The following is a 13,678-nucleotide window of genomic DNA, read 5'->3' as shown; positions in this document are numbered from 1 at the left end:
GCTCGTCCATCACCGCCGGAGGCTGCCGCTCAGGCCCTGCTGGGCCGGTTTTCATCAAATAAAGAGCAGCACACGCAGCCGGCACTTTGCCAGCCGCGTGTGCTGCCTGATCGCCGTCGCTCTGCGGCGATCCGCCGCGAGCAGCGGCGAAAGAGGGTCCCCCCAGCCGCCTGAGCCCAGCTTAGCCGGAACAAAAAGTTCCGGCCAGCGCTAAGGGCTGGATCGGAGGCGGCTGACGTCAGGACGCCGGCTGACGTCCATGACGTCACTCCGCTCGTCGCTATGGCGACGATGTAAGCAAAACAAGGAAGGCCGCTCATTGCGGCCTTCCTTGTTTATTCTGGGCGCCGGAGGCGATCGGAAGAACGCCTCCGGAGCGCCCTCTAGTGGGCTTTCATGCAGCCAACTTTCAGTTGGCTGCATGAAATAGTTTTCTTTTTTATTTAAAAAAAACCCTCCCGCAGCCGCCCTGGCGATCTTAATAAAACGCCAGGGTGGTTAAAGGGGCACTATGGCGAAATTTTTTTAAATTTAAAATACATGCAAACATAGACAAATAAGAAGTACGTTTTTTTCAGAGTAAAATGAGCCATAAATTATTTTTCTCCTATGTTGCTGTCACTTATGGTAAGTAGTAGAAATCTGACAGAAGTGACAGGTTTTGGACTAGTCCATCTCTTCCTGGGGGATTCTCAGCAAGGCTTTTATTCTTGATACAACAGACAACCAACGTTGTCCTTTACTAAAGGATGTCGGTGTCAGGGGAACAATCTGGTGTCAATCTGGTGAGCTGCTATATTGAAGGGGTGTTTGTGGTTTGAGACACAGAGTGGAGCACGGCTATTCACATTGCACGCGAGGGTGGCTGCATGCTTATTGCAATATCATTTTTACAGTAACGCACTATGTGGAGCCTTCCTTTCTAATGTCGCAGATCATAAGAAGAGGAGCGCTGTCACAATCTTGGTTTACCTGCTGTAAGTGACAGCAACATAGGAGAAAGGTAATTTGTGGCTCATTTTACTCTGAAAGACACATACTTCTTATTTCTCTATGTTTGCACACATTTTACATTTTACAATTTTTACAATTATAATATTAAAAAAAAATATTAAAAATATAAGTGCACTGCATATTGTCTGAGGCAACACATCACTGTTAATATAGCCTTACACTATAGGGAATTAGGGAATTTAAAGGAGTCATCAGGGGGATATGAGGACAATAAGTGCTACTTACCCGGGGCTTCGTCCAGCCCCAAGCTCCCAGCATGTCCCTCGCTGCAGCGTACTGCGCAGGCGCGGAACTATTGCATCTGCGCAGTACGCTCCAGTCCACGTGTCGGTAATTGACAGCGCCGCTTACGCAGGCGCAGTACAGGCCGACCTCCAGGATGGCCTGACATCATCGCCGGGGACCGGGAAGCTTCACAGGCGAACGGCTCACCGCGGAGCTGCGGCGTGGGACATGCTGGGAGCTTGGGGCTGGACGAAGCCCCGGGTAAGTAGCACTTATTGTCCTCATATCCCCCTGATGACTCCTTTAAGCAGAAGACAGGGACACAGACAACTAATGAAACACAATGTAATGCAGAACCCCCCCACCATACCTTCATACCACGGACAGGGCACCGAGATATTTCCAGGGGCAGAGAACGGCCAACAGGCATACTGGTCAAATGTCCCATTGCAGAACACACCTGAAACAAAGTGATATAATACAGTAAATAACAAAATAAATAATTTATTTTGCCATTTCCATTTTCATACGTTAGTCAGAGTGTATAGCTGCACAAAATGTGTCAGAGCTACAGTATACAGCTATATAGTGTATAGCTGCACAAAATGTGTCAGAGCTACAGTATACAGCTATATAGTGTATAGCTGCACAAAATGTGTCAGAGCTACAGTATACAGCTAGATAGTGTATAGCTGCACAAAATATGTCAGAGCTACAGTATACAGCTATATAGTGTATAGCTGCACAAAATGTGTCAGAGCTACAGTATACAGCTATATAGTGTATAGCTGCACAAAATGTGTCAGAGCTACAGTATACAGCTATATAGTGTATAGCTGCACAAAATGTGTCAGAGCTACAGTATACAGCTATATAGTGTATAGCTGCACAAAATGTGTCAGAGCTACAGTATACAGCTATATAGTGTATAGCTGCACAAAATGTGTCAGAGCTACAGTATACAGCTATATAGTGTATAGCTGCACAAAATGTGTCAGAGCTACAGTATACAGCTATATAGTGTATAGCTGCACAAAATGTGTCAGAGCTACAGTATACAGCTATATAGTGTATAGCTGCACAAAATGTGTCAGAGCTACAGTATACAGCTAGATAGTGTATAGCTGCACAAAATGTGTCAGAGCTACAGTATACAACTATATAGTGTATAGCTGCACAAAATGTGTCAGAGCTACAGTATACAACTATATAGTGTATAGCTGCACAAAATGTGTCAGAGCTACAGTATACAACTATATAGTGTATAGCTGCACAAAATGTGTCAGAGCTACAGTATACAGCTATATAGTGTATAGCTGCACAAAATGTGTCAGAGCTACAGTATACAACTATATAGTGTATAGCTGCACAAAATGTGTCAGAGCTACAGTATACAGCTATATAGTGTATAGCTGCACAAAATGTGTCAGAGCTACAGTATACAACTATATAGTGTATAGCTGCACAAAATGTGTCAGAGCTACAGTATACAACTATATAGTGTATAGCTGCACAAAATGTGTCAGAGCTACAGTATACAGCTATATAGTGTATAGCTGCACAAAATGTGTCAGAGCTACAGTATACAACTATATAGTGTATAGCTGCACAAAATGTGTCAGAGCTACAGTATACAGCTATATAGTGTATAGCTGCACAAAATGTGTCAGAGCTACAGTATACAGCTATATAGTGTATAGCTGCACAAAATGTGTCAGAGCTACAGTATACAACTATATAGTGTATAGCTGCACAAAATGTGTCAGAGCTACAGTATACAGCTATATAGTGTATAGCTGCACAAAATGTGTCAGAGCTACAGTATACAGCTATATAGTGTATAGCTGCACAAAATGTGTCAGAGCTACAGTATACAGCTATATAGTGTATAGCTGCACAAAATGTGTCAGAGCTACAGTATACAGATATATAGTGTATAGCTGCACAAAATGTGTCAGAGCTACAGTATACAGCTATATAGTGTATAGCTGCACAAAATGTGTCAGAGCTACAGTATACAACTATATAGTGTATAGCTGCACAAAATGTGTCAGAGCTACAGTATACAGCTATATAGTGTATAGCTGCACAAAATGTGTCAGAGCTACAGTATACAACTATATAGTGTATAGCTGCACAAAATGTGTCAGAGCTACAGTATACAACTATATAGTGTATAGCTGCACAAAATGTGTCAGAGCTACAGTATACAGCTATATAGTGTATAGCTGCACAAAATGTGTCAGAGCTACAGTATACAGCTATATAGTGTATAGCTGCACAAAATGTGTCAGAGCTACAGTATACAACTATATAGTGTATAGCTGCACAAAATGTGTCAGAGCTACAGTATACAGCTATATAGTGTATAGCTGCACAAAATGTGTCAGAGCTACAGTATACAGCTATATAGTGTATAGCTGCACAAAATATGTCAGAGCTACAGTATACAGCTATATAGTGTATAGCTGCACAAAATATGTCAGAGCTACAGTATACAGCTATATAGTGTATAGCTGCACAAAATGTGTCAGAGCTACAGTATACAGCTATATAGTGTATAGCTGCACAAAATGTGTCAGAGCTACAGTATACAACTATATAGTGTATAGCTGCACAAAATGTGTCAGAGCTACAGTATACAGCTATATAGTGTATAGCTGCACAAAATATGTCAGAGCTACAGTATACAGCTATATAGTGTATAGCTGCACAAAATATGTCAGAGCTACAGTATACAGCTATATAGTGTATAGCTGCACAAAATGTGTCAGAGCTACAGTATACAGCTATATAGTGTATAGCTGCACAAAATGTGTCAGAGCTACAGTATACAGCTATATAGTGTATAGCTGCACAAAATGTGTCAGAGCTACAGTATACAGCTAGATAGTGTATAGCTGCACAAAATGTGTCAGAGCTACAGTATACAACTATATAGTGTATAGCTGCACAAAATGTGTCAGAGCTACAGTATACAACTATATAGTGTATAGCTGCACAAAATGTGTCAGAGCTACAGTATACAGCTATATAGTGTATAGCTGCACAAAATGTGTCAGAGCTACAGTATACAACTATATAGTGTATAGCTGCACAAAATGTGTCAGAGCTACAGTATACAGCTATATAGTGTATAGCTGCACAAAATGTGTCAGAGCTACAGTATACAGCTATATAGTGTATAGCTGCACAAAATGTGTCAGAGCTACAGTATACAGCTAGATAGTGTATAGCTGCACAAAATATGTCAGAGCTACAGTATACAGCTATATAGTGTATAGCTGCACAAAATGTGTCAGAGCTACAGTATACAGCTATATAGTGTATAGCTGCACAAAATGTGTCAGAGCTACAGTATACAACTATATAGTGTATAGCTGCACAAAATGTGTCAGAGCTACAGTATACAGCTATATAGTGTATAGCTGCACAAAATATGTCAGAGCTACAGTATACAGCTATATAGTGTATAGCTGCACAAAATATGTCAGAGCTACAGTATACAGCTATATAGTGTATAGCTGCACAAAATGTGTCAGAGCTACAGTATACAGCTATATAGTGTATAGCTGCACAAAATGTGTCAGAGCTACAGTATACAGCTATATAGTGTATAGCTGCACAAAATGTGTCAGAGCTACAGTATACAGCTAGATAGTGTATAGCTGCACAAAATGTGTCAGAGCTACAGTATACAACTATATAGTGTATAGCTGCACAAAATGTGTCAGAGCTACAGTATACAACTATATAGTGTATAGCTGCACAAAATGTGTCAGAGCTACAGTATACAACTATATAGTGTATAGCTGCACAAAATGTGTCAGAGCTACAGTATACAGCTATATAGTGTATAGCTGCACAAAATGTGTCAGAGCTACAGTATACAACTATATAGTGTATAGCTGCACAAAATGTGTCAGAGCTACAGTATACAGCTATATAGTGTATAGCTGCACAAAATGTGTCAGAGCTACAGTATACAACTATATAGTGTATAGCTGCACAAAATGTGTCAGAGCTACAGTATACAACTATATAGTGTATAGCTGCACAAAATGTGTCAGAGCTACAGTATACAGCTATATAGTGTATAGCTGCACAAAATGTGTCAGAGCTACAGTATACAACTATATAGTGTATAGCTGCACAAAATGTGTCAGAGCTACAGTATACAGCTATATAGTGTATAGCTGCACAAAATGTGTCAGAGCTACAGTATACAGCTATATAGTGTATAGCTGCACAAAATGTGTCAGAGCTACAGTATACAACTATATAGTGTATAGCTGCACAAAATGTGTCAGAGCTACAGTATACAGCTATATAGTGTATAGCTGCACAAAATGTGTCAGAGCTACAGTATACAGCTATATAGTGTATAGCTGCACAAAATGTGTCAGAGCTACAGTATACAGCTATATAGTGTATAGCTGCACAAAATGTGTCAGAGCTACAGTATACAGCTATATAGTGTATAGCTGCACAAAATGTGTCAGAGCTACAGTATACAGCTATATAGTGTATAGCTGCACAAAATGTGTCAGAGCTACAGTATACAACTATATAGTGTATAGCTGCACAAAATGTGTCAGAGCTACAGTATACAGCTATATAGTGTATAGCTGCACAAAATGTGTCAGAGCTACAGTATACAACTATATAGTGTATAGCTGCACAAAATGTGTCAGAGCTACAGTATACAACTATATAGTGTATAGCTGCACAAAATGTGTCAGAGCTACAGTATACAGCTATATAGTGTATAGCTGCACAAAATGTGTCAGAGCTACAGTATACAGCTATATAGTGTATAGCTGCACAAAATGTGTCAGAGCTACAGTATACAACTATATAGTGTATAGCTGCACAAAATGTGTCAGAGCTACAGTATACAGCTATATAGTGTATAGCTGCACAAAATGTGTCAGAGCTACAGTATACAGCTATATAGTGTATAGCTGCACAAAATATGTCAGAGCTACAGTATACAGCTATATAGTGTATAGCTGCACAAAATATGTCAGAGCTACAGTATACAGCTATATAGTGTATAGCTGCACAAAATGTGTCAGAGCTACAGTATACAGCTATATAGTGTATAGCTGCACAAAATGTGTCAGAGCTACAGTATACAACTATATAGTGTATAGCTGCACAAAATGTGTCAGAGCTACAGTATACAGCTATATAGTGTATAGCTGCACAAAATGTGTCAGAGCTACAGTATACAGCTATATAGTGTATAGCTGCACAAAATATGTCAGAGCTACAGTATACAGCTATATAGTGTATAGCTGCACAAAATGTGTCAGAGCTACAGTATACAGCTATATAGTGTATAGCTGCACAAAATGTGTCAGAGCTACAGTATACAGCTATATAGTGTATAGCTGCACAAAATGTGTCAGAGCTACAGTATACAGCTATATAGTGTATAGCTGCACAAAATGTGTCAGAGCTACAGTATACAGCTATATAGTGTATAGCTGCACAAAATATGTCAGAGCTACAGTATACAACTATATAGTGTATAGCTGCACAAAATGTGTCAGAGCTACAGTATACAGCTATATAGTGTATAGCTGCACAAAATGTGTCAGAGCTACAGTATACAGCTATATAGTGTATAGCTGCACAAAATGTGTCAGAGCTACAGTATACAGCTATATAGTGTATAGCTGCACAAAATATGTCAGAGCTACAGTATACAGCTATATAGTGTATAGCTGCACAAAATGTGTCAGAGCTACAGTATACAGCTATATAGTGTATAGCTGCACAAAATGTGTCAGAGCTACAGTATACAACTATATAGTGTATAGCTGCACAAAATGTGTCAGAGCTACAGTATACAGCTATATAGTGTATAGCTGCACAAAATGTGTCAGAGCTACAGTATACAGCTATATAGTGTATAGCTGCACAAAATGTGTCAGAGCTACAGTATACAGCTATATAGTGTATAGCTGCACAAAATATGTCAGAGCTACAGTATACAGCTATATAGTGTATAGCTGCACAAAATGTGTCAGAGCTACAGTATACAACTATATAGTGTATAGCTGCACAAAATGTGTCAGAGCTACAGTATACAGCTATATAGTGTATAGCTGCACAAAATATGTCAGAGCTACAGTATACAGCTATATAGTGTATAGCTGCACAAAATGTGTCAGAGCTACAGTATACAGCTATATAGTGTATAGCTGCACAAAATGTGTCAGAGCTACAGTATACAGCTATATAGTGTATAGCTGCACAAAATGTGTCAGAGCTACAGTATACAGCTATATAGTGTATAGCTGCACAAAATATGTCAGAGCTACAGTATACAGCTATATAGTGTATAGCTGCACAAAATGTGTCAGAGCTACAGTATACAGCTATATAGTGTATAGCTGCACAAAATATGTCAGAGCTACAGTATACAGCTATATAGTGTATAGCTGCACAAAATGTGTCAGAGCTACAGTATACAACTATATAGTGTATAGCTGCACAAAATGTGTCAGAGCTACAGTATACAGCTATATAGTGTATAGCTGCACAAAATGTGTCAGAGCTACAGTATACAGCTATATAGTGTATAGCTGCACAAAATGTGTCAGAGCTACAGTATACAGCTATATAGTGTATAGCTGCACAAAATGTGTCAGAGCTACAGTATACAACTATATAGTGTATAGCTGCACAAAATGTGTCAGAGCTACAGTATACAGCTATATAGTGTATAGCTGCACAAAATGTGTCAGAGCTACAGTATACAGCTATATAGTGTATAGCTGCACAAAATGTGTCAGAGCTACAGTATACAGCTATATAGTGTATAGCTGCACAAAATATGTCAGAGCTACAGTATACAGCTATATAGTGTATAGCTGCACAAAATGTGTCAGAGCTACAGTATACAACTATATAGTGTATAGCTGCACAAAATGTGTCAGAGCTACAGTATACAGCTATATAGTGTATAGCTGCACAAAATATGTCAGAGCTACAGTATACAGCTATATAGTGTATAGCTGCACAAAATGTGTCAGAGCTACAGTATACAGCTATATAGTGTATAGCTGCACAAAATGTGTCAGAGCTACAGTATACAGCTATATAGTGTATAGCTGCACAAAATGTGTCAGAGCTACAGTATACAGCTATATAGTGTATAGCTGCACAAAATATGTCAGAGCTACAGTATACAGCTATATAGTGTATAGCTGCACAAAATGTGTCAGAGCTACAGTATACAGCTATATAGTGTATAGCTGCACAAAATATGTCAGAGCTACAGTATACAGCTATATAGTGTATAGCTGCACAAAATGTGTCAGAGCTACAGTATACAACTATATAGTGTATAGCTGCACAAAATGTGTCAGAGCTACAGTATACAGCTATATAGTGTATAGCTGCACAAAATGTGTCAGAGCTACAGTATACAGCTATATAGTGTATAGCTGCACAAAATATGTCAGAGCTACAGTATACAGCTATATAGTGTATAGCTGCACAAAATGTGTCAGAGCTACAGTATACAGCTATATAGTGTATAGCTGCACAAAATATGTCAGAGCTACAGTATACAGCTATATAGTGTATAGCTGCACAAAATGTGTCAGAGCTACAGTATACAGCTATATAGTGTATAGCTGCACAAAATGTGTCAGAGCTACAGTATACAGCTATATAGTGTATAGCTGCACAAAATGTGTCAGAGCTACAGTATACAGCTATATAGTGTATAGCTGCACAAAATATGTCAGAGCTACAGTATACAGCTATATAGTGTATAGCTGCACAAAATGTGTCAGAGCTACAGTATACAGCTATATAGTGTATAGCTGCACAAAATATGTCAGAGCTACAGTATACAGCTATATAGTGTATAGCTGCACAAAATGTGTCAGAGCTACAGTATACAGCTATATAGTGTATAGCTGCACAAAATGTGTCAGAGCTACAGTATACACTCTGACTATAGTGTGAGATGGAAAAGACTGAGGCTTGCAGTGTGAGGTTTGCAAAGTTCCTGCATTTCAAGGGCAGGAGTGACTGAACTAAAAAATCCTCTGTCTAATGCTGGGGATACACTGTACATTTCTGTACCGTGTATCGACCAGCTGATCCGGCCAGCTAATAATATTCAGCTGGCCCAATCATGCCGCTCGACCCGCACCCGCTCGATTCCTGCCGGCGGACAATGGCAGGGAATCGAGCGGTGATAAGGAAGCGCCGCCGGGGACGAGCGGCAATCGATCCGCGAGCACGCGCGGATGAGCAGGGATGCGCCGGCATCGAGCCCCCGGCTCGATCCGATGCATAAAACGAGCCGTGTATGCCCGGCATTAAGGTGGCCACACACCATACAATTTTTTAAATATCTATTAAATTCAAGAATTGCAATCAATTTTTCTGACTGATTGTAACATTTCAAAAATACGACCAATGTACCACACACCTATGTTCACTTTTTCCCCAATAATGATTGCTAGAGTGTGTATAAGGACCAAGGCAATTTCTAATGATCGGTGCTGCGTGTGCTCTACAGCCCACAGCACCGATCAGGATTGTGGCCAGGCGATCAGACTTCCCCCCTTTTTTCCCCACTAGGGGGATGTCCTGCAGGGGGAGTCTGATCGCCGCCGGCCATTAGTGAGTAGCGGGGGGGGGGGCTCCTCAAAGCCCACCTCCGCAGCGTTTTCCGCCCTCTCCGCAGTTCCCTCCCTCTCCCTCTTACCCGTAGATGCGCAGGTCGGATATCCGTCCTGCGCATTGTAGAATAGGCTTTAGCCTATCAGATGCCGGCGATCCCCGGCCAATCAGAGGCCGGGGATCGCCGATCTAGCAGCGCCGTATGATGTAAACAGCGGGGATTTCTTCCCCGCGTATTTACATTACGTGTGTGAGCCGCGATCGGCGGCTCGCACACTGTTCACGGAGGCACCCTCCGTGAACTGGCATGGAAAGGCCACTCGTACGAACGGCCGTTTCCATGCTATACCACTAACGACCAGGCACCGCCTATCGGCGTTAGCTGGTCGTTAAGTGGTTAATAAATTGACAATCTAGTGGTGGCCATACATGGTACAATGTTTAACAGACATTCATCTGCAGATCAGATCCACCAGGATGGATTTTCAGATCTGCAGATGATTGCTTGATCTGCAGATGATTGTCAGTTAAATCATGTGTGTATGATGATCTGCAGATCTCATAGACTATCATTGCAATTTGCAGGAATGGATTTTTGGCAGGAACAGATCTTTTGCAAATACTGATCTTTTGTGTCTGTACAGCATCTGTGTGTGCAGCATCTTGCAAAGATTGTTTTCTGATGGGGAGTTCAGCTCCATAGAATAGACTGTGTAGGTATGGCTCTCATACTACATGAAGGGTGGTAAGATTGGTCTGTGATCTTTCATTTTCCAAAGACTATGGTCTGATGTCTGTATGTGGCCTATGGATCTCATACTACATGGAAGGGTGGTAAGATTGGTCTGTGATCTTTCATTTTCCAAAGACTATGGTCTGATGTGTGTATGTGGCCTCAGGCTAGGTTCACAGTGGTCAGCTGCATAAATGCTTTATAATGTGAACTGCAATGGAGGCTGGACATAGGCATTAATACAAAGCATGCATGCAGCGAGTTCTGGTGTGTACACACTTGGAAGATTAATGAAAGATCTTAGACCAATTTTACCCCCTTCTATGTAGTATGAGAGCCATACTCTACACAGTCTATTCTATGGAGCTGAACTCCCCATCAGATATAAATCTTTGCAAGAGCTGCACACAAAGATGCTGTACACATGCAACAGATCAGTATCTGCAAAAGATCAGTTCCTGCAAAAGATCCATTCCTGCAAATTGCATTTATAGTCTATGATATCTGCAGATCTCAAACACACCTTGTTTAACAGACCTTCATCAGCAGATCAGACAATCATCTGCAGATCCAAAGATCCATACTGGTGGATCTGATCTGCAGATGAATGTCTGTTAAACAAGGTGTGTATGAGGAACTGTGGTAAAAACAATACGCAAACGCACCAAAACGCAGTAAAAACACAGCAAAAATGCACACACAAAAAAACCCGCACATGACTTAAAACGCAGCCTTTCATGTTATGTTATGTGTGCACCTTCCCTTACTGAACAGGAAGAGCTGAGATTTGAATCCCGGTCCGTTGAGTCAGAGGCAGAGTCCTTAAAGGATACCCGAGGTGACATGTGACATGATGAGATAGACATGTGTATGTACAGTGCTTAGAACACAAATAACTAGGCTGTGTTCCTTTTTTTCTTTCTCTGCCTGAAAGAGTTAAATATCAGGTATGTAAGTGGCTGACTCAGTCCTGACTCAGACAGGAAGTGACTACAGTGTGACCCTCACTGATAAGAGATTCAAACTATAAAACACTTTCCTAGCAGAAAATGGCTTCTGAGAGCAGGAAAGAGATAAAAATGGTCAATAATTCATAGATTTAAAGACTGGCATACTTCAATGAATGTGTCATTGAGCAAAAACAATAAAACAGTAAAAACTTTAAAAGTAGATTTAAACATAAAATAAAACTGGAATACCTTAAAAAGTAATTTTTAGGAGAAGGAAGATAGATACAATTGTTTATTTCATTCATTTATTTTCGTCTCGGGTGTCCTTTAACCAGTACACTATACAGCCGCTATATAATATATAATAATGTTTATAATGATTTATTCAAAGCAGATCAATGAGTAGATTGGGCGATCTCTCCGTTCCACATGGAAATTCAGCAAGAAAAGGGGATTATTACAAACTCTTCCCAGCTTTATTTCCAATCTAAGCAGCTTGCTCCGGTCTGCCTGCCGCATTGTACGGGAATCAGAGGAGGATTATGGAAATGTGCGGTGTGATTGCCTGACTCCATTTACATTATAGATGTAGAACACAGAAAGGCAGGCATGCCCGGCACATAATGATGTACAGAGAGACACAGGAAAGCAGTGCGGCCTGTGCAGCATACAGGGGCAGATAAGGGGGGCTGCACAGGGGGGACGTGCAGGATTTCATGGCTCACACCATTGTCGTTTACATTCAGTGCATTCTTTGGCGATTAGACTGCTGCTAATCCGCCTGTCTGATTCTCATGGATTGCTTTAAATATACCATTTTTCACCATGAAGCTTATCGTTCCACCTGTGTGTTTATAGCAGATGTGTAAACTGCTCACGCATTGCGCTTCCTCTCTCTAATGTAGAGCAGGGAAGAGCTGAAAGCGGAACTGTAACCAAGGACTGAACTTCATCCCAATCAGTAGCTGATACCCCCTTTCCCATGAGAAATCTTTACCTTTTCACAAATGCATCATCAGGGGGCTCTGTGAGGCTGATATTGTGATGAAACCCCTCCCAAAGTGTGATGTAAGGACCTTGATCCTCAGGGCCGGATTTGTTCTGTTTACCGCCCAAGGCCAGTTACCAGCTGCCCCCCTTCAGTATAGGTAGGGAGATGACCCCTCCCCTTCCCTCCGGAATAGGTAGCCACATGACCCCTCCCCCCTTCCCTTTAGTATAGGTAGCCTGATGACTCCCTTAAACCCTCCCTTTCCCACTCCCCCCCCCCTCTCCAGTATAGTTAGCCAGGTGACTCCTCCTCCCCCTTTCCCTCTAGAATAGGTAGCCTAAGGACCCCTCCAGTATAGGTAGCCAGATGACTCCCTTAATCCCTCCCTTTCCCACTCCCCCCTCTCCAGTATAGTTAGCCAGGTGACTCCTCCTCCCCCTTTCCCTCTAGAATAGGTAGCCTAAGGACCCCTCCAGTATAGGTAGCCAGATGACTCCCTTAATCCCTCACTTTCCCACTCCCCCCCCCCCTCTCCAGTATAGGTAGCCAGGTGACTCCTCCTCCCCCTTTCCCTCTAGAATAGGTAGCCTAAGGACCCCTCCCCCTCCAGTATAGGTAGCCAGATGACTCCCCTAATCCCTCCCTTTCCCACTCCTTTCAGTATAGGTAGCCAGCTCGCCTCCACACTGCAGCAGCCATCAGGGTCACTCACTTCTCCGCTCGTCTCCAGTGCAGAAGCTTAGTCTTCCCCTTCGTCCCAATGCTGCCTAAGTTCATAGCCATCTGCCACAACGCTAACGTTCATAGAGAGCAAGGTGGCCGCTGCACACGCAGCTAGCAGCAAAGTACGATGGTCAGGCGCCCGCCTGAACTCCCTGCATTGCAGACAGCATTTGCAAGCTTGCAAATGCTGCACCAGTTTAGCCTGCTGCTTTGGTGCCCTTGCTCCTGTGGTGCCCTAGGGCATGGCCTAGCAGGCCTTGGCCTAAATCCGGCCCTGATGGTCCTGACAGTTTCCTGCCTGTGAATCTTGTTGCATTGTGGGAAAAAAAGTGTCTGTTTCAAACTGCCAAGGAACCAGTATCTCCCTCTGTGCATATGTATATCTTA

General features: G+C 41.8%; 1 protein-coding gene across 3 annotated transcripts in view; it reads right to left on the bottom strand.

Moving 5' to 3' along the window:
• The window catches only part of GLP2R (glucagon like peptide 2 receptor), a 201,580-nt gene that overhangs the window by 94,716 nt on the left and 93,186 nt on the right, over positions 1-13,678 (bottom strand). For all 3 annotated transcript variants that reach the window (XM_068264177.1, XM_068264176.1, XM_068264178.1), the window contains one exon: positions 1,610-1,699. In XM_068264177.1, the coding sequence (XP_068120278.1) occupies positions 1,610-1,699 (90 nt within the window). The remainder of the gene's footprint in view (positions 1-1,609; positions 1,700-13,678) is intronic.

The sequence above is a fragment of the Hyperolius riggenbachi genome, chromosome 12, assembly GCF_040937935.1.
Source record: "Hyperolius riggenbachi isolate aHypRig1 chromosome 12, aHypRig1.pri, whole genome shotgun sequence".
Classification (NCBI taxonomy): Eukaryota; Metazoa; Chordata; class Amphibia; order Anura; family Hyperoliidae; genus Hyperolius; species Hyperolius riggenbachi.
The sequence above is the reverse complement of the archived record's forward strand: the minus strand, read 5'-3'. Positions and strand labels throughout refer to the sequence as shown.